Genomic DNA, 22,505 nt, shown 5'->3' on the forward strand with positions numbered 1-22,505 from the left:
CTCACAGGTGCTAGAGACAGGCATGCGCCATCCAGGGCCACGTGAAAAGCCACCAAGGAGGCAGAGCCAGGAGTGCGGGGAGTGCTTAGACCTGCGTTTACTGGGATTTCCACAGGTAGGGCAAGGCGGGCAGGTGAACAGTTCAGGATTGGCTGGTCTGGATGGTTCTGACAGGGTTTGGGTTATAGATATAGACTCTAGTGGCATGGTAACTGGCCCTGGGGTGATTAAGGCAGAGCAGTACAAATATTGATCGACTTAGGACCTATGCAATTTATGACCATTCGACTTTACGACCACAATCGCTAGCCACGACTGCTCTGCGTCTGGCAGCGCAAGCGTTGCCCAGCTGGGCGTACGACAGTGCGGACCAGCTTCCGGCAGCAGCACTGCCATTTCCGCGTGCACCATTTCAACTGTTATCCCAGACTCGGTACAGCAATTTGTGTTTTGTGTCTTGGATATTTTTCATAAAACCCCTCCCAAGATGTCTACCAAGAGGAAATTGTCTTTGCAAATATTAAACCAGTTGTACTGGTAATGCAGTGTTTTATTTAAACCTGATGAATGTAAAAATAAGAAACAAAATGGTGTAGAGATGATACAAATGGCATAAAATGAACAAAGAAAATTATGATATATAACAATAATAAAAGAAAATTATGATAAAATATGACTTAAAGATTTTTATAACATCATTTCACAGTACTGTACATATAGTCTACTCAACTTACAACCAAATCGTGTTACGACCGGTCTGTCATAACCAATTGTGGTTGTAAGTCGAGCACTAGCTGTATTGCTTCCTGGGGTGCGTGGACCAGAGAGAGGAGGTGTGGCTCTGGATTGATTAGTTTGTCTATCAAAGACATGCTCTTGGATGGGCCCTTTACCTTTTCCAAGACTTGCTTAGCTTCAAGAATGGCTTTCTTGCCTGACCAGGCAGAGGTGCAGTGGACAGAGCATCGGACTGGGATGCGGAGGACCCAGGTTCAAGACCCTGAGATCGCCAGATTAAGCACGGGCTCATCTGGTTTGAGCAAAGCTCACCAGCTTGGACCCAAGGTCGCTGGCTCGAGTGAGCAAGGGGTCACTCGGTCTGCTGAAGGCCCGCGGTCAAGGCACATATGAAAAAGCAATCAATGAACAACTAAGGTGTCTCAATGAAAAACTAATGATTGATGCGTCTCATCTCTCGCTGTTCCTGTCTGTCTGTCCCTATCTATCCCTCTCTCTGACTCTCTCTCTGTCTCTGTAAAAAAAAAAAAAAAGGCTTTCTCTCCTAGCCAGAATATATTTTTTTTAAGGATGGCAAAACATAATATACAGAAAATAAAAATACACAAAATTCATCTCTCCATTTCTTTAGATCTTTGATTTCTTAAACAACTTTGTGTGGTTTCGGCATACAGATCCTGTATAGGTTTTGTTAGATTTACACCGGTTTTTAATTTTTTTAGTGTAAATGATATTTTTATCAAATCTTCACGTGTTCTTTGGTAATATGTAGAAATACAATTGATTTTGAATGTTGATGTTATATCCTGCGGTCTTGCCAAAGTCATTTATTAATTCTAGGGGTTTTTCTTAGATCCCTTGGGATTTCCTATAATGCCATCTGCAAGTAATTACCTGTTTCATACTTGGCGAGATACGATCGTTGGTGTTATTTTAGTTATGTCCTTTTTTTGTTTTCTGTTCACTTTCTGCCTAGTTGTTTTATCAGTTGTCAAGAGAGGGGTGTTGGAATCCACAATAATAATTGTGGGTTTGTTTTCTTACAGTTCTTGGCGGTTCTTGCTTCATGTATGGTATAGCTTTTTGTTTGGCATATACACATTTAGGATGACGTGTTTTTCTTGGTGGAGTGAGCTTTTTATTATTATATAATGTTTCTGTTGGTCTCTGGTATTTCTTTGCTCGGAAGTCTACTTTATTAGAAATTAAGACAGCCATTCCTGCTTTCCTTTGATTACTGCTTCCAGATAGTGTTTTTTTCCTATCTCTTTACTTCCAGTCTGCCTCTACCAGTATAATATTTAATGTGAGTTTCTTGTAGATAGCATATACTTGGGTCATATTTTTATCTTTACTAATTTGTGAGTATTTACTTGAATTTACCCTTTATTTTTTAAGTATAGTTGTTAGATGATATGATAGTAGTTTCAGGTGTAAAATATATTGATTCAACACTTGCTCACCTTACCATGTCATCACTACACTCAGTCTAGTCCTCAGCTGTCACCGTGCATCTGTGTCACAGTTTTATTGACTGGCATTTGTTAGGGTGATATTTTTAATCCAACTCTGTCTTTTCATTACTGCATTTGGATCGTTAACATTTAATGTAATGATTGATGATTGATCTTAAGTCTGCCAATTTGGTTTTTTTGTTCTTGCTTTTTTTTTTTAATTGGTTTTATATGAGTTACTAAACTATTTTTATAATTATATTTTTATTTTTAGTGTTTTTGAGTATATTTCTTTGTATAGAATTTTAGTGGCTACTCTAAGTATTATATACATACACACATGTAATACAGTCTGTCTGTAAAGTCATGATGCACTTTTGACCGGTCACAGGAGAGCAACAAAAGGCGATAGAAATGTGAAATCTGCACCAAATAAAAGGAAAACTCTCCCAGTTTCTGTAGGATGATGTGGCAGCATGTGCGCATGCGCAGATGATGACGTAACACCATGTATACAGCGGAGCAGCCCACGGCCATGCCAGTTGAGATGTGGACAGTACAGAGGAAAGTTCAGTGTGTTCTGTGGCTCGCTAAATTCGAATCCGTGACCAAAGTGCAACATGAATATTGGCGCGTTTATAACGAAGCGCCACCACATAGGAATAACATTACTCGGTGGGATAAGCAGTTGAAGGAAACCGGCAGTTTGGTGGAGAAACCCCGTTCTGGTAGGCCATCAGTCAGTGACGAGTCTGTAGAGGCTATACGGGATAGCTACCTAAGGAGCCCTAAAAAATCTGTGCATGAGCCCACATCGAACTGCACTGAATAGGTATGAAACTGGGGGAGTTTTCCTTTTATTTGGTGCAGATTTCACGTTTCTATCGTCTTTTGTTGCTTCCCTATAACCGGTCAAAAGTGCACCATGACTTTACAGACACACTGTATATGTAGTCTATATGTACATAATTATACTTAACTTACTACTGTCTAGTGGTGTCATGATTTATATAGTTCAAGTGAAGTATAGAAAACTTACCTTTTCAACACTGTACCTCCCTCATTTGTATGTAATTGTCTTAAATATATCCTCTAAATACATTTAACTCATAACTAGCCATTTTTATATTTGCTTCAACCATCAAACATAACATAGGAAACTTAACAGGACAAGTAGAGCCTATTGTATTGAGCTATTTTTGCCTATTATTTACCATGGGCTTGCTTCCTTTCTAGTATTCCAAGGTTCATTCTTTTATCATTTCCTTTTTCTTTAGCCATTTTTTTTTTTTTTAGGGCAGGTGTGCTGGTGATAAATTGCTATTTTTGTAGGTAAGAAGATGGTTGAACTTTATTAATTTCAGATGATTCAGTGTAATGCTGGAGGATGATCAGTGAAGGTCAGAGGAAAAGTTATATCCATAGAAGAGAATACTCCTCACTCAGCAATAAAGAGAATAAACTAGTGACACATGCTACAGCAGGGGTCCCCAAACTTTTTACACAGGGGGCCAGTTCACTGTCCCTCAGACCGTTGGAGGGCCGGACTATAAAAAGAAAACTATGAACAAATCCCTATGCACACTGCACATATCTTATTTTAAAGTAAAAAACAAAACGGGAACAAATACAATATTTAAAATAAAGAACAAGTAAATTTAAATCAACAAACTGACCAGTATTTCAATGGGAACTATGCTCCTCTCACTGACCACCAATGAAAGAGGTGCCCCTTCCAGAAGTGCGGCGGGGGCCGGATAAATGGCCTCAGGGGGCCGCATGTGGCCCGCGGGCCGTAGTTTGGGGACCCCTGTGCTAGAGCATGGGTGAATCTCAAATGCACTTGCTAAGTGAACGGAGCCAGAGAAAAGAGGACACAGTATATGGTCCCATCTCTATAAACTCTAGAAAGTGTGAATTAATGACGGAGGTGAGTGAGCGGCTGTCCTGGGAAGAGATAAGGGGAGCGGGATGCAGTGATGGATTACCAGAGGAACTCGAGGGAGCTCTGGGGCGGGCTGCTCTTTTGATTGCGGTGATGGCTCCACAAGATGTATACCTGTGTCAGTTTTATCTAAGCGTACACTTCACACACGTACAGTCTACTGTATGTCAGTTGTAACTTAATAAAGCCATTTAAAAAATACCCCACATCAACAAGTGTTCCCCTGCTACGTGACTGTTGTGCACCTTAGCCCACGTGGGACCCCAACTCCTCCGTGTGCTTGTTTACAGAGTGAGGCCAGTGCTCACGTGCTCGGATATTGTAACATTGTCAGATTGCTCTGGGAGTTTTTAAATGCTTCCTTTTCATATTTTTGCATATATCTCTGTCAGTGATGAGAAGCAGTCTTGTCTTGGCAGCACACTGCGAGCCACATGGTGTTAGAGCGGTGCTTCCACACGGTCTTACGTACAGTATGGATATTTCCATGTTAGAATGGGCCGTTATCCATGTGCCACTCTGAAACCATTCTACCCTACGTCCTGGTCACATTATGATTCTGATTTTAACCTGTGTTCTCGCATCTGAATTCTGGTAATGGATGTGTTTGGTTTTCTTAGCCTGACTCCTAGGAAATAAACCACATTTGATAAATGCTGCTCGATTTCAAAGTGGACTCTAATGAAACTTTGGTACAATATTTCTGTTCTCAGATTTTTTGAAGGAATCATTTAAAAGTTGAGTGCAATGTAAGAATGTTCCAAACTGGTGTGTGCTGAGTCTTACTAGGGATCTGACCTGGTGACATCCGTGTTCAGTTCCTGGCTTTGTGTGAACTGGGTGGAGAGTGGCTGGCCCTCTCATGCTGAGTGTCGTGTCTCCGAAGATAGAGCAATAATTGCCCCACAGAATCAGGGATACGGTGACAGTCCCCGGTAACTGGTAAGTGCTAGCCAGATGCAGGTTTATTCTACTGGATATGTTTTTACCTTCATCAGGGTGAGTCACTATTTCTTTCAGGAATGAAGCCCATAGTTTGAAAATAATTTGGAACCTAGTTCTTAAAAACGGAAGGTGAACTCTGTAGCATGTCTCACCTTTTGCGTATAGGTTAAAGAATTGAGAGATACATGTGAAATGACATAATTTTTTCTCTTTCCAGGCAATTACTCTCTTAACTGAATTAATTAGGGAAAATTTCAGGAACAGCAAATTAAAACAGTACCTTTTACCGACCCTCGGGGAGCTGATCTACCTTGTGGCCACCCAGGTGAGACTGTCTGATTAACTCAGTTGCTCTTTGACAGGTTCTGAGACATCCTGGCTGACAAATGTTAATATCCTATAAAAGTCTGCAGACTTTGCCCCTCAGAGCGTGCTTCAGGAACTCGGGGGAAATCTGACTTTCGGAGGAGTGAGGGTTAGAGTCTTTCCTTCTCGCTATCTCTGTGTCTGTCTGTCTGTCTGTTATCTTTCCTCTCTTCCTGTGCTTTTTTTTTTTTTAACTTCAGAGCAGTGATTTTTCAACCAGCATGTCACAAGAACTTTTTAAAAAAATGCAATACCTGCCTATTTAGTCAGGGTCCCTGATCTCTTTTCCCTTATAGACTGTCAAATAACAAAAATGACAACAGTCAACACAACAATAGCCATCCAATGTGAATGAATCAAAAAGACATTTTTTAATCAGATCGTCCAAAAATTTATTTTTTGGTGTGCCGCAGAATTTCTGTAATTAATTTATGTGTGCCATAAGATGGAAAGGGTTGAGACTTGCAGCCTAGAGTGTAGGAGGTTTTCAGGTCATATTTTATTGATGTCGGTGGACTGAAAGTCCGACAGCACTCACTCCCTGGTTGCTGCCATCTCTAACCCTTCACGGTCAGAGGAGGCCATTGCTTCTTAGTATAAAACCTCCATTCAGTCTGTAACACTGCTTTGTGCTGACAGAGCTCATGGCCGTGCGGATGTGACTTACTTCTTGTTACAATACGGAAGTACTATTAAATTCAATAAGGGAGAACTTAATGTTTCATTAATGTGGTTTTTCAGAATATTCTTAAATAGATATTGATAAATTATGAGTTATTTATCTCATTAAAACACTCAAGAGGAGAGTTTTAAATAAGTTTAAGTTATTCAGGCCATTCTTACTGGATTTCTGATATTTTGGTTCTAGAACTTGCTTAAGTGTTATATAATCCGAGTATTCTCAGTATGTAAATTAAACTGACTTTTCTGCACAATCATCACTTTGAGGCAACCCCTGTAATTGCTGTAAAACATCAGTATTTAAAATCATTTAGCTCCATAATTAGTATTGATAGCTGGTACAGCAAATTTTTTATTCTTCTTTCTTTTCATAAATGTCTAGGCTATTCCTGGCCCTTTGCATGTCAGAATAAATTTTGAAATCAGCTTGTCCAATTCTGCAAATTATTTTTTTTTTCAAAAAAAACCTGCATTGAATATGCAGATCAATTTGGGAAGTACTGATATCTTTATAACTCTGAGACTTCCAGTGAATATTTGGAATTGTGTTTCAGTCCATTAGGAACATATTGGTATATTTATGGTATTTTGTCCTCCAAGGCACAAAAAATGGCATTTTCATACATTTAATTAATTAATTAGTTGATTTTTTTTTAGCATACGCATGAGAGAGTGAGAGAGAGACACACAGGAAGGGAGAGAGATGAGAAGCATCAACTTGTAGTTGTGGCTCTTTAGTTGTTCATTGATTGCTCTCTCATATGTGCATTGACTGGGGGGCTTCAGTCGAGCCAGTGACACCTTGTTCAAGCCAATGACCTTGGGCTTAAACCAGTGACCTTGGTCTTTAAGCCACCGGCCTTTGGGCTCAAGCCAGTGACCATGAGGTCATGTTTATGATCCCACGCTCACGCCAGTGACCCTGCACGGAAGCTGGTGAGCCTGTGCTTAAGCCGGCAACCTTGGGGTTTTAAACATGGGTCCTCAGTGTCCCAAGTTGATGTTCTATCTGCTGCACTACTACCTGGTCAGACCATACATTCATATATTTTTTTAAAAAAATTGTATTTTGTATTTTTCTGAAGTGAGAAGTGGGGAGGCAGGGAGACAGACTCCTGCATGTGCCCAACCGGGGTCCACCTGGTATGCCCACTAGGGGGCAATGCTCTACCCATCTGGAGCATTGATCCATTGCAACTGGAGCCATTCTAGCGCCTGAGGTGGAGGCCATGGAGCCATCCTCAGTTCCTCGGGCCAACTTTGCTCCAATGGAACCTCGGCTGTGGGAGGGGAAGAGAGAGACAGAGAGGAAGGAGAGGGGGAGGGGTGGAGAAGCAGATGGGCGCTTCTCCTGTGTGCCCTGTCTGGGAATCGAACCCGGGACTTCCACATGCTGGGCCAATGCTCTACTGCTGAGCTAGCTGGCCAGGGCTTTTAAAAATATTTTTAATAAAGTTAGAATGTTTTCTAAGTTTTTTGGTTCTAGTTAAAATTTTTTTCCCTTCATCTTAATTGAGCCATAACTACATGCAATAAATTGCACGTTTAAAGATTACAATTTGATCAATTTTAGTATCTGTTTATCTGTACGAAACCATCACCACATTTAAGGAAATGACATATATATCACCTCCAAAAGTTTCCCCAGCACCTTGTAATCCCTTCCTCCTGCCCTCTCTCCGTGCCCCCCTCCCTGCCCCCTCTCCCTGCCCCCTCCCTGGCCCCCTCCCTGCCCCCTCTCCCTGCCCCCCTCCCTGGCCCCTTCCTGCCCCCTCTCCATGCCCCCCTCTCTGCCCCCTCCCTGCCCCCTCTCCGTGCCCCCTCTCCATGCCCCCCTCCCTGCCCCCTCTCTGTGCCCCCTTCCCGGCCCCCTCTTTGTGCCCCCCTCCCTGCCCCCTCTCCGTGCCCCTATCCATGCCCCCCTCCCTGGCCCCCTCCCTGACCCCTCTCTGTGCCCCCTTCCCTGCCCCCTCTTTGTGCCTCCCTCCCTGCCCCCTCTCCGTGCCCCTCTCCATGCCCCCTCCCTGGCCCCCTCCCTGCCCCCTCTCCATGCCCCTCTCCATGCCCCCCTCCCTGCCACCAGGCAGCCATTGATTTGCTTTCTGTCTTGTAGACAAGTTTGCATTTTCTAGAATCTTACATAAATGGAATGATGCCCCATCATATTCCTACTGTTGCTAAAAGTAGATCCCGAGAGTCATTTTCCCTGGTACTTCGTCTAATTGGATAGAAACGAGGCTATTCGAATAAAGCCTATGTCTGTGACCGTGACATTTAACCACATCTTAGGTTAGCAAATCTAAAAAAGGAAATTCTGTCCTTGGGTTCACGAAAATCAACAAGTTTTCATGAGACGAGGGCTTTTGTGGACTTGTCACTTTGAATGTATGTGAACCTGGAAACCTCGAGTCAGTGCTGACCTGGTGAGACTGACTGGAAGTGACGGTACTTCCCGTATGTAATGGAGACCGAGGCCTGTCCTGGTGACGCTCTGACGACACCCCAAGGTCACACGCTTGAGGGCGGAAGACCAGAGCGTGATTCTGTAGAGGAGCAATAAGGCAATAATACAGTCACGGTTTATGTATTTTTCTATTTTTCCTTTCTTTTGTCCAGGATGCCTTGCACCTGAGTCCAGGTATTCTTATTTTATAATTTTTTTTGTCAAGCCCATAATCACCTCTCACCTGAGCTCTTGTAAAGGACTCCCGGACAGTCTCCTTGCTTCACCCTTGTGTTCATGAAAGTCTGTCTGCAGATCTCAGCCAGAGGAGCATGCTGACAACCCTGAGAGACCATGATGTCACTCCTCAGAGCCCTCCGGAGCTTTTTGTCTTGCTCATGGTCATGTGTCTCTCTGGTAGCCTGCTGGGCCCCCGTGGGCTGCCTGCCCGGTGCCTGCGTGACCTGGGCCCTCATGCACTGTTCGCGTGTGCCTTCAGCCACAGTGGCCCCCTGGCGGGCACGTGTGTGCCTCTGCCCGCCCACCTCTGCGCTCGCTGCCCCTCCTGCCCGCTGTGCCCCCTGGTGCTCGCGTTGTCTCTCCGTTCAGATGCAGCCCTGCAGAGAGGCTCCTGGCCAGAAGCAGTATGAGAGGGAGCCACCCTGCCACCGTCTTCCTCTAACCCCTTACCCACCATGTTCTTCCTCATTGCACTCAATGCTGTCTTGACTTGCTTGGTTTACTGCTGCTTTTTAAATCCCTGTCCCCACTAAGCACTGTTACAGCAGGAAATTTATTCTGTTCATATCGGTGTGGCCCTTGTTTAGAAGAGTTCCTGGTGCATAGTAGGTGCTTTTCTCAAGGATGAACTAGGGTGGGGCGGGAGTGAGCAAGGAGGCAGGGCTGGAGAGACCGGCTGGGGCGTGGTCATGAAGGGCTCCTTGGCCAAGATGGGTGGGATGTCTTCGTCTTGCTCCTATGAGTAAGGGGAAGTCATGAAGGCTTTCAAGAAGGGAAGTAATGTCATCTGATTTCAGTGCCAGAAGTCACTCTGGTTTACATGTGGAGAAGAGATTGGGGAAGAGCAGGTTCTGGGCACCTCGGGGGATAGTGAGAACCAGTTAGGAGAGAGGAAGGGGGGTTGCAGGGAGGAGAAAGTCCGTGGGGCTGAGTGAATACAGCTTACGGTCCGAGGGGGGACTGGAAGAGAGAGAGCACACTGGGTTGAGTGACGTGGAAGTCACTAACTCGATGAGAGCTATTTTGTACATTTGTGCATTTTACCTGGAGTGAGGGGACCGAGGTGAGATTGCAGTGTGCTGAAGATTGAGTGGGATGTGAGGACGCAGAGAAAGCCAGTGTGAAGCGAGATGGGTGCTCAGAGCAGAGAGGGGTGGGGCTGAAGAGGCCCTGGTTGATTCGGAGGCGGGAGCCGGTGAGCCTGTCCGTGTGGAAGAGGAAAGGGTGCTGTGGGGACAGGACGTTGCAGTTGAGGAGCAGTAAGCGCTAGTCCATAACCCAGTGGCCCCGGGGAAGGCAGGATGGGAACGGGATCCAGGCCCCACGTGGAAGGGCTGCCTGCCCGCCCCGCTGCAGCCCCTGGAGAGCAGCTGGCCACGGTGTAGGAACCTTAGTTCCTTTCTCATAGCTTCCTTGATCTCTGGGAAGGAGGAAAGAGGGACTTGGTAAGAGAAAGAAGCAGGCCTGGAGAGTGATGTGGAAGGTCCCTGGGCTTGCTGGTCCTGAGTCACTCATGGACCCCCTGTGCTCTCGCTGACGCCCCTCTGTGGGCTGAGCTCAGGCCTGGGGGGAAGGAGCCGCCAGCCTCCCCCAAGGTCGAGTGGACCGGGCCAGAGAAAGGGAGAGGCGGTGGGCTGGGCGGAGTGGTTAGATGACGGACCGGGGAGTGAGAGTAGGGAGAGATGGGGGGAAAGCAAAAGGGTGGGTGGGAAGGAGGGGATGTGGAAGCTTGTGGAGGGGCAGACGCTGTGTCTGGAAGTGAACTGGGGCTGAGTGAGTGATGGAGCTGGAGCAGGTTGGCATGGTAATGTTGATTGTGAACATGAGTGGACGTGTATGACTGAAGGTACAGTTATGATGGGTCACAGTCCTCATCGTTGCTATAACCTACATTTAGATCTGGAAGGTACCAGTTCTCACATCTGGACAATCTTAAAGAAATATTTTCTTTAAGCAGAACCTAATTTGTGTGGCTTCAAAGTGATTAATTTTTTTCTACCTTTCTGGCCCCTGATTCATACTGTGATTTCATTCGCTCTGCAGCATGAACGTTCTAGTGGTTATTGCTCTAATTTGGTTCTTCCGTGAGAGCGTTATCGCTGAGGTCATTAAACTGAGTGTGCCTGCTGATCACCACGGCTTAGTTTCCTTCAGCACGTTGTCCTGTGAGGTGACTTTCCGCCTTCCACTCGTGTTTGTGAGCCGTCCTGAGCTCGCACCGGACGCTGTGTACTCTGTGCTGCCCAGTCCTTCCGGATCGTGTGCTGATTTTAGGTGGAACTTTCTGTGTCATCCTCCTCCATCACCACTCGAGTGGTGTGTCTGTCAGCCAGACCACATCGCCACTCCCCAGTTCTCTTCATCTAGCTTCTGTCGAGGGGGTCGCATCAACGTCACACGTCACATAAGGAGAAATAGGAGAGATATTGTACGTGCAATGCAGCAGGAGACCCCTCATCAGACCGTAATTGTCAGGTGGTGACTGATACCTCTGCGGGAATATGAAGACGTTTTAGATAGTTTGTGTATTTGTATTTGAAACTGTACCTTTCTCTTGAATGGGTTCGTGTCCTTTGTGCTGTAACCTTCATAGCCTTTTCTTGCGCTTCATTTTAGGAAGAGAGGAAAAAGCGCCCCAGAGAGTGCTGGACTGTCCCCTTGGCTGCTTACACGGTGCTAATGAGGTGCCTTCGGGAAGGGGTAAGGCTCCTTTGTTGTCCTCTGTAGCTGCCTGGGCTCTAATAGCCCTCCAGGCACTGTGCCGGGATTGTAGCCTGCAGGGGTGCGGGAGCTTGTCAACCAGCTAGGGCTCCTGAATTTAAATAATCCCGACAAGCCACCCTCGGCAGTGACCCACGGTGGAGCAGGTGGAAAAAGGAACCGGCTTTCTCGTTCACTTTTGTAAATGTCTTATTTTTTTTAAAAAAGATGATAGCCAATACAGCCAACGTAAGTGGTAGCTTTTAGTTCTATGTTCTTAATCCTTCCCTGCTTTGAGAGTTACCGACACATTGGTTTGGTAAGCAAGGTATTTGCAGAAATTTTTCTGTAAGCCTCAACAGTGCCATGATTATCTTGTCAGGTTGCCATTTTATGGTTCAGGAACAGGGAAACTTCCACTCCTATCCACTGATTGTCACACTAAGCAGTATTTGTTATGTAGTGTGATTTTTTTCAGTTTATTCACAGCCCTTCTGATGCTGTTATTAATGGCTGAACACCAGCCAGCTCCCCAGCCAACCAACTCATACGTGTAGCTCCTTTGTGTAACTTTTAAAGGATTTAGTAACTGACCTAAAAGGTTGGCATTTTCTGTCTGCATTAAACCGTTTGACATTGTTTCACCCAAGGCAAAGCCATAGGCTAAAAATGTTCCTTAAGGAATGAAAACGGTATGTCACAATAAACACCTTCCTTCTGAGTTCATCACTACCTGGTAATAGAATAATGTTCCAAGTGTAAAATGCTCTGCAGCTTCCCCTCCTGGTGATCCCGAAATGAAGTTTGAACACTTTCTCGCCTGTAGGGTTGAGACGCAGTCAGTTGTCACTAAGGGATATGAATGAAGCCAGTAAATTGTGTTTCATGTTTGTCTACAGTCAGAAGACATGTGTAGCTCACAGATGACAAAGGTGACATTTCTATTCACACTCAGATCCCATCCATTGTGGGAGATAAGATTATAAAGTGAAATACAGTGTGTCAAGTAAAGAAGTGCAGAAGAACAAAGTATAGAAACGCAAAGGAGAAAGGAATCTCCCAGGAATTATTTTCACAGTGTAAAAGAGATTTTGAAACACTCTGTATCTTCAGTTTTTTAAACTTAGATTAATGCCTAGTAAAAGATGATTAATTCTAGTTCATGAGGTTGTATCCTTTATTAAATATCTTCTGTCCTCCCCATCCCATATGTTTTACTATGTATATAATATGAAGGATAATGTTTGCTATCCATGTGTATTGTTCTTAAGTTATTGTTAATAAACTGTACAGTAACATTGTTTTGTATTTCCGTAACATACTGGTATTTTTTTGTCTTGGTGTGTATGGCGAGTTTTGTGTATATTTCATAGAGTGGTGGGGTGGGGAGTCAGAACTCTGTAATTTATGAAAATTGTAGGTTATATATTTGAAAAGCAGTAACATTTGTGCTTCAGCAGCGTGTATATTAATATCCCTGTAACACAGATGAATTATGGGGTGATTATACCACCTAGAAAAGATTCCTATCCTCACACAAATCAACTGGAACAGTTCTTTTGCACATATTTCTAATGTATTCAGGACATAGTTGAAGGTAAATAATTTTTAACCCTTTTTATCTTCAACAGTTGAAAAATCTTTTTCCATATTGAAAATTTTCCCCAGCACCTACTGGTGTTTCTGAATCAAGTTCTTTTCTTGTGAAATATATCTCATGTACAGAAGAGTGTATGACACGTGAGTGTGTGTAGGTAAGAGCTCACACTCTTTGACACTCACGCTGAAAAACAAAGAGCTGGGACTCAAGGATTCTTCTCTGCTCCTCTTGGATTGCAGCTTGTTCTTTCTTTCAGGGAGTGAAAGACTTTGGTGATAAACATTCTCCAGTTATGGTTTTTTAAATTTTGTTTCCATCTTTGACTGTATTGCTAAATATTTAATGGATTGTTTAAGGCTGAACTTTATATAAATGGAATGACATCGACCACTTTTGAAACCTAATTCTTTTGCTTCAAGTTAGGCTGAGGTTGATACAGGCTGATTGTACAAATGATATCTCATTGATAGTACTGTATACGTGTTGTTCGGATATGTCTCAGTATACACATGCATGTGTAAGCATGTGCCAGTTTCTGTTCCCACTAGCAGGGTATAGTAGTACCCATTAACCCTTATCGTTTCCAACATTTGTATATCACATTTTTGTCCATCACATAGGCATTCAATGGTTTCTCACAATAGTTTTAATATGCATTTTCCTGATTACTAATGAGGATGACCATCTTTTCCTATTTATCTTATTTATTAGGGTTTCCTCTTTAGAAAATCAATTTTTTTTCATTGCTTTATAGGATTTCTGAAATTCAACACCCAGGCTATTGTTGTAAAATGTTTCAAATATTAGAAAAAGAAAACTATAATGATCACCTTTATTTCTATTACCTAGATTCAAGTTTTTGGGGCTTTGATTTGCTCTTTTGCCTTACTTATTGAGATTCTTTTCCACATCAGAACTTAGTACAGCTAGTGCTCGACTTACAACCACGATTGGTTCCAACAGACCAGTTGTAACATGATTTGGTCGTAAGTTGAGTAGGCTATATGTACAGTATTGTGAAATGATGTTATAAAAATCTTTGTCATATTTTATCATAATTTTATTTCATTATTGTTATATATCATAATTTCTTTTGTTCATTTTATGCCATTTGTATCATCTCTACACCATTTTGTTTCTTATTTTTACATTCATCAGGTTTAGGTAAAACACTGCATTACCAGTACAACTGGTTTAATATTTGCAAAGACAATTTCCTCTTGGTAGACATCTTGGGAGGGGTTTGATGAAAAATATCCAAGACACAAAACACAAATTGCTGTACCGAGACTGGGATAACAGTTGAAATGGTGCACACGGAGATGGCAGTGCTGCCGGAAGCTGGTCCACGCTGTCGTACGCCCAGGTGGGCAGTGCTTGCGCTGCCAGACGCAGAGTAATCGTGGCTAGCGATTGTGGTCGTAAAGTCGAATGGTCGTAAGTGGCATAGGTCGTAAGTCGATCAATATTTGTAATGTGACTTGCTGAACATGGACTGTTAACCCTGGGTTTCACCCCTTTTTCACCCTCTAATCTCTGCATTGGGAAGAAAGCAGTGTAGAAATTTTACATCTTCTTCATCTTCTTTTTTTCCAGTGAGGGGAGAGGAGGCAGAAAGACAGACTCCTGCATGCACCCTGCCTGGGACCCACCCAGCAATCCACTAGGGGGTGATACTCTGCCTGTCTGGGGCATTGCTCCGTTGCTCAGCAACTGAGATTTTCTTAGCACCTGAGGTGGAGGCCATGGAGCCATCCTCAGTGCCTGGGGCCAACTCTCCAATAGAGCCATGGCTATAGGAGGAGAAGAGAGAAAAAGAGAGAGAGTGAGAAACAGAGAAAAGCGAGAGGGATAGGGGTAGGGAAGCAGATGGGTGCTTCTCCTGTGTGCCCTGACCGGAAATTGAACCTGAGGACATCCACACGCTGGGCCCATGCTCTACCACTGAGCCAACTGGCCAGGGCAGACATTTTACTTCTTAATTTACTTCTTACATTTTATTTTGATATATTGAGTTCCCAGAAGGCAGTTTTAGTTTTAAATGATAAATTTTTGTTTCTTATTCATAGAAAACTAGGTTTGTCGTGAGATTAATAAGTATAAAGAGTTTTCTAGTCAAATACATGGGGACACACTGGGTTAAACAAGATTGAAGGGATTTTCCACACTTTTCTGAGGTTTGAATTATGTTTCTACTTGAGGGGAAATTGTATGTGACATTTTCAAAGTTCTCTGGCTATAGAACTGGCCTCTCCTGTGGTTTAGTGTGGGATGTACTCTGGGAGAGGAAGCTGTAGTCTTACACTGAGATATTGAGACTTAATGACTTTGTTAAACTAATTTTCAGCTTTTTTTTTTTTTCTTTTTTTTTTTTTTTTTTAGTTTTCAGTATTTTTAAGGTTACCTAAGAAATTATGACATTGTTTTCCAAACACATCAACCTTCTTTGTGAACCTGATTTCTGTAACTTTAACAATGGTGGTAGAAATGTGAGTCAGATGTTTTTGTCTTCATCACAGATGTAAGTACTCATGTGGACAGACAGAATGCCTTTAGAATGAGTGACTCATGGTAGAACACACAAAAAATAGGACAATTTTGGTATAACTGTTTAAAGAAGAGGGTTGTGGTATAGAAGAACAAGTCTCCGTAGTGCAGAGTTGGGGCTGACTTTTTAGAGCAGGGGTCTCAAACCCGCGGCCCGCCCACCAATTTTGTGCGGCCCGCAGACTAATCAAACTTCGTGGATTAGTCTGTTTTAGAGGCTTTGGGCTGGGAGTCAAAGGCTGCGGGCTGCAGTCCCAGCTGTGCAGCTTGTGAGTGGTTTACTATTGGCCGAGCCCTGGTGCCCCTACCTGGTCGTGGTTCCTATACAGAAAGGTACCTGTGCTCTGTGATCTTCCATATGATCTCTCTTGGGCCTCTACTGAGTCTGACAGTCTTCCCTTCCATAGCTTTGACCTTTGTATTTGTACACAATAGCAAATAACAGTTCCTTCCTTGGGATTCTTGTTGTAGCGATGTCAGGAGTATTTGGCATTGAACTTGCATGACCTGTGCTCCATATCTGTATCGAGTAGGGAGGCTGAGGAAGTTGGCTTTACTTCAAGGTATTAATTTTATCAGGGTAGGTAGCAGCCTACTGTACAATGCCCATAGAAACTGGAAATTGCTCCTGGAGAATTTGCACATGTTTAGAGCAGAAAGTTAATTTATACATTTGTATCTAATCAACCACATTTTTATAGCCTGCCCGCATAATAGTCTGTATTTAATTAGGGGTGCTGAACTGACACCTGCAGTATGTTGTAGTTAAAAATGTGAGGTTCAAAAATAAATTGTTGGCTTTATTGTTTTCTGAACAATTGCTACTAGATGATTTTGATGTAACAAAATTCTTTAAAGAGGACATTTAATTTTCATTTTTCAATTACAGTGCTCTTCCTTTTTGTTTTTGGTAGAAAACTGGTGGTAAATAGCTTATGTATTTAATTGGAAAAGACTGGGATTGAATTAAAAAGAAGTAATAGAGATGTTAGCCATTCTATTATCTTTGGGATGTTGAGACGCTCATTACGTAAAACGAGGAGAGAAATGAGTTCAAGTTCTTGGGTTTTGATAAGAGTTATAATGCACAGTTGTAGTTTCTGTTTTTATTATCGTCCCAGTCTAAGTTTAGTGTTTGTGATAAGAGGTGTGTGTGCCTCTGCGGCTGGCTGGCTCTGTGTGGGTTCTCAGTTCCCCTCACTTTATGGCGTGGAAGCGGGCAACATGGACGTCAGGTAGGAATGATGCAGGGTTTATGAAAAATTATATATTATTCTCCCTTTGAACAATTACTATGTATAATATTCTGATTGCTATTAGTGGGATGCAAAAGGACTAACCAAGTGTGGAGTTGTCTAATGTGTCTTGACGTGAACCTTTGAGAAGGACGGGAGGCAGCCAGCCATCCTGAGTGAGCCCTGAGCAGGTAGACCAGAGAGCTGGTGTGTAAGCTGCATGAAGCGTGGTGTTTTCACTGCAAGGTGGGGTTTTGTCCCATCTTTCCTCCTGTGCCAGGCAGCTTCACGGGTGTGTGTGTGTGTGTGCGTGTGCATGTGCGTGTTCCAGGATGTGGCTTTGCTGGTGTGCTGGTGTGGACGTGTAGGAACTGATGAGATAGCAGCTGTAGTATCTTTCAAGGATTAATATCCATTGGATCTCTGTGTTAAATTTGCATATTCCTTTGACTGTTTTATCTCATTGCATGCTTTGTGCTCTTAAAATCTGTAGCTCTTCTATTTCTTTCTCATTTGATACCTGTCCTTAGGGTGTTTCTATTCATCCTTTTATTTTTATTGTTAGCTTAACAGTATTATGGTTAGAAAGAATGGAGTATGTACAATTTTAATTCCTTGGAATTTGTTGAGACTTATCTTATGAGTCAGTGTGTGTATATTTAGATGGAAAAAAGGTGAGTCCTGCTATTGTTGGTTGATGTGTTTCTTTCTGCCCATGAGGTCGGGCTTGCTAATCTGATAGATGGAAATAGATATAAATCTTATGTGTCTATGTTAATTGGTTTCTGTCTGTTTTATTAGCTACTGAGATGTATGTTTAAATTGCCCTTTTTTGGGATAGGATTGCAATTTTGTCAAATTTTGCTTTGTGTATTTTGAGTGTTAGTTATTGGACATTTTAGATTGCTTTTCTCTTGGTTTATTGTAAAAATTACCATGAATGCATTTTGCCCAAAGTCTGTTCTGTCTGATATTAATATAGTTATACCAGCTATCTTTGGGTCAGATCTGACTGGTATATCTTTTTTCATTCTCTTATTTTCAGCCTTTCTAACTGAATAACTATATTTTTGATGTTTCTTTATATAGTTGTATTTTTTTTTAAAAAAACTTGTTTTCTGGTCATTTTCTCTTAACTATAGTATTGAGTTCATTCAAATTTATTATAATTGTTGCTTTGGTTGGATTTATAGTTACCATTTTATTTTTTGCCTCTTGTACCATCTGTTTCGTGTTTATTTTTTTATGTCTTTTTGTTTAAAAACTTTTTTTTTTGTATTTTTCTGAAGCTGGAAACGGGGAGAGACAGTCAGACTCCCGCATGCGCCCGACCGGGATCCACCCGGCACGCCTACCAGGGGGCGATGCTCTGCCCCTCTGGTGCGTCGCTCTGTTGTGACCAGAGCCACTCCAGTGCCTTGGGCAGAGGCCAAGGAGCCATCCCCAGCGCCCGGGCCATCTTTGCTCCAATGGAGCCTCGGCTGCGGGAGGGGAAGAGAGAGACAGAGAGGAAGGAGAGGGGGAGGGGTGGAGAAGCAGATGGGCGCCTCTCCTGTGTGCCCTGGCCGGGAATCAAACCCGGGACTTCTGCATGCCAGGCCGACACTCTACCACTGAGCCAACCAGCCAGGGCAAAAACTTTTTCTTATAATTACTATTATTCTTTAGTGGTTATGCTGTTGCTGGTTTTTTTTTTTTTTTTTTTTTGCATTTTTCTGAAGCTGGAAACGAGAGGCAGTCAGACAGACTCCCACATGCGCCCAACCGGGATCCACCCGGCACGCCTACCACGGGGCGATGCTCTGCCCATCTGGGGCGTCGCTGTGTTGCAACCAGAGCCAGTCTAGCGCCTGAGGCAGAGGCCACAAAGCTATCCCCAGCGCCCGGGCCATCTTTGCTCCAATGGAGCCTTGGCTGTGGGAGGGGAAGAGAGAGACAGAGAGGCAGGAGAGGGGGAGGGGTGGAGAAGCAGATGGGCGCCTCTCCTGTGTGCTCTGGCCGGGAATCAAACCGGGGACCTCCGCACGCTAGGCCGACGCTCTACCACTGAGCCAACCGGCCAGGGCTGTTGTTTTTGAAATACATTTTTGTCCATGAATACAATTGTAGGTTGATGCTATCCTTAGCGAGGGAAGATACTGTTTCACCATCTTCTGGCTGCAGTTGTTGCAATTAAGAAGTCAACCGTCAGAGCAGCAGTGGCTCCTTTAGCTTCTCCTGGGCTTCCCCTCCTGTGGCCTCCTTTTCCCAGCAGGCACCTTCCAGTCCTCCACTCTGATCAGTGGAGAGTCAGGGCAACGGTGGAGTTGTTTCTTACTCCCATCTATCATACGAGGCTGACTCCTACTTGTGTGGGTCCTCTGCCTTGCCTCGCACGCCTCTTGTTCACCATGTTGGACCATGTTCTGGGGACAAAAAATTGCTGAAGTGCCCTGGGTACCTCCCAGGGTTCTTGACTACACAGTCATTGGCCTAAGAATTTGGTGCTACTTCAAGAATTTGATGCTTTTAAGAAGGTTTGTTTATTTTCTTATTTTTTATCTAGCATATTTAATTGTTTTTAGAGGGATAGAGTTGTCCAGATAATCTAGCTCACTATATTGTAAGTAAGGCATGAAAACTCTAGTATCTTGATTGCATGAGTTACTAAAAGAATAAACTATGTAAAAATAAACTCCACGTACCTTTAGAAGAAAGATTATAGTTTTTTAAAACTAAATCTACAAACGTGAAAATAATTAATGCCAATATTTTAGATACTAATTTTGTTTATTTTTTTAGAAGTAGGCATATAGATTATAATTAATTGGCAGCAGAACTTTTTTTGTTGTTAAGACTGCCTTCAATACATTAGATCTTCTTAACACCATTGAAACATAGTACGGCTACTCATTAAAAGCATAATTATCATAGGCGTATTTCATAGGATCATTTTCTAATCATCATAGCTTTTATCCTCATTATGATGAAATAGGTCTTTGATTTAAATGACAGATATTAGTTCAGTTCAGTTATCTCTTCCGAAGAGTTAATTAAGCAGAAAATAGGCCCAATCTCAGTACTGGTGAGGTGTCCACAGGGGACCCAGAGGGACTGGGATGGCTCATTTCAGGCAGTGGAATTGGCCAGACAGTCTCCCTGAGGTTACAGAACACAGGGATGACACATGTCCCCTTTCCAACCTAGAGGCTAAAACAGTTGTGGTTTTCTAGTACCAGGAATGAGTGCTCTAGGAATAGACTGATAGTTGGGATGCAGAGCACATGTAAGATATTTGAGAGGTGCTGCATAATAGCACCCTCCCACCCCCTACTCCCGGCCACTCAGGGGGACAGTTTCAGAACCTAACGAGGAGTGAGACGGAGAGAGAGGCCTGTGGGAAGAAGACGGCGTATGTGAATGTAATGAGAGCTGGGACAGAGGGCATAGCTAATATCTATGGGCACATAGGCTTCCTGATGTTGAACTCCCACATTAGGAAACCATAGCACCCCTTTCTAGCTCCCTCCAAGCAGAGTCCCTCTCCAGGGTGGTGGGGGTGGAGTATAAGAAGACTGCTCTGTGTGGTGGGCCTTTGTTCAGGGAAACGGGGGAGGAGTTGAGCTGAGCTCTGAGCATGCCCAGTTTATTCTTTCCCCTTGGGTAGAGTTGAGTAAAGGAACAGGGAGGCGTTAGAAGTGTTACACCAAGGTGTCCTAGCCCCATGGAAGGCAACATCGGGAACGGGGAGGGAGCGTTCTCTCCAGCCCTCATTCCCAGAAATGACGTGTGTCAGAGTTTGAGGAATCTCAGGTATCTTTGTAATCTCTTCTCTAGCAGCCTTACAGTTCATGCTGTCTGATACTAGTAATAGGAAGAAAAGCCAACACATTGAGAGTCCACTGCTTCTTATGACTTCGACTGAGTCTTCCTGGGTGTAGTCTCATTTAATTTTCGAACTGGGCCGTGCCCTATGACCTCAGTTTATAGTTGGTGGAGCCGAGGCTCAGAAAGGAAAACGGGTGAGGAGTGTAGTGGGTAGAGTGTAAAGTGACGGCCTGAACCTAGATAGAGTTCAGTGCCTTCTCTCTTCTTAAAAAATATTTTTTTATGAAAAATATATAAATTTGGGTTGAAAAGTCATACACACATAGAGTAATAGTCCAAACAATGTACAGTGTCTAAAGTAGAACTAGTGGACCCCTCCCCACATCCCCCACTGATTGTAATCACAACAAAGTACTACGTATCTTTCTGTGCTCTTCCTTTGCTAGTATATTTGTGTATATTTTTTGTTAGCAAACATAGATTATATCATACATATAATAACTTAACATATTTTTAAATATTTTAAGTTGATATATAACAATATAATCAGATATGCAATGTGTATGTATTGCCGATATTTTCTCCCAGTCTGAGACCCTGTGATACTTAATGGTGTCATTATGAGCAGAACTTTATAATTTTGATGAAGTTTAACTTAACCATTTTTTTCTTTATTCTCAGTGACTTTTTTTCTTCTTTAAGAAAGCGTTGCCTACTTCAGGACGGTCAATATGTTCTTTGTGATCTCTGCCAGGAGGGTTTTGGTTCTAGCTTTTCCGTTAAAGTTCGTGCTTGGTCTCAAATGGATTTGTGAATATAGAATTTACCCAGATGTGTTTTGTGGTCCAGAATATGGTCTAACACGTGATCTTGAAAAGACTGTTTTCTACTTTTGTTGCTGAGAGTTCAGTGTCAAAGTGGGTTGGTCCTGTTCTCCTAACTGACTTTCTGACTACTTTTGTCAGTTACTTATATGTAAGGGGTTTTCTTGCCAACAGCCTACATTTGGGTCTTGCTTTAAAATAATCTAACTTGAGAATCTTTGCCTTTTAGTTAGTGTATATAGACCTTTATATTTAGTATGATTGCTATAATGCTTGGCTTTAAAGCTGTAGTTTTGCATTTCTGTTTTGTCTGTTCTTTAATTTTCTTTTTTCCTGCCTTTTTTGGATTGACTTTTTAATGATTCCATTTTATCTCCTCTATTAGATTATAATTTTTATAGTATCTATCTCTAATTTATCATAGTTGACCTCAAATTATGATATACAGATCCATATATAATATACAAGAACCTTTGTAACAACCTTACACCAGAATGTACCAGAATGTATCAGAATGTATAATGATTTGCTAATTCATATATACTGTATAGAATTATATATAAATTCTACACCATGATACATATAGTATTGGATTTCTAGCCTCTCTATTATTGTACATTTTAATTTTTAAAATTTATTTATTTATTTTAGAGAGAGAGGAAAGAGGGGGAGAAACACTGACGTGTTGTTCCACTCATTTATGCATTTGTTGGTTGATTCTCGGTGAATTGAGACTACGCTTCGACTAACCGAGCTACCCGGCCAGGGCCGAGTGTATTTTTCTTATAGGCAGTTGTATTGTTTATTGCTAGCCTTTTGATTTGGGTTATTTTATATGTTCTACTTCTCTCTTTATCATGCTATGCTTTCCTCTTCTTTCTTGAATATACGAACTATATCTGTAATCTCCATTTTAACATATTTCACTTCTAATTTCCTCCTGTGTCATTTCTATTGATTGAACTTCCTTATTCTCATGA

At 42.7% G+C, this 22,505-nt stretch overlaps 1 protein-coding gene across 2 annotated transcripts in view; it reads left to right on the forward strand.

Annotated features, from left to right (window-relative positions):
• ULK4 (unc-51 like kinase 4) overlaps window positions 1–22,505 on the forward strand; it is a 400,554-nt gene that overhangs the window by 57,160 nt on the left and 320,889 nt on the right. For both annotated transcript variants that reach the window (XM_066245324.1, XM_066245325.1), the window contains exons 18-19: window positions 5,300–5,407; window positions 11,429–11,512. In XM_066245324.1, the coding sequence (XP_066101421.1) occupies window positions 5,300–5,407; window positions 11,429–11,512 (192 nt within the window). The remainder of the gene's footprint in view (window positions 1–5,299; window positions 5,408–11,428; window positions 11,513–22,505) is intronic.

Source organism: Saccopteryx bilineata, chromosome 10, assembly GCF_036850765.1.
Source record: "Saccopteryx bilineata isolate mSacBil1 chromosome 10, mSacBil1_pri_phased_curated, whole genome shotgun sequence".
Classification (NCBI taxonomy): domain Eukaryota; kingdom Metazoa; phylum Chordata; class Mammalia; order Chiroptera; family Emballonuridae; genus Saccopteryx; species Saccopteryx bilineata.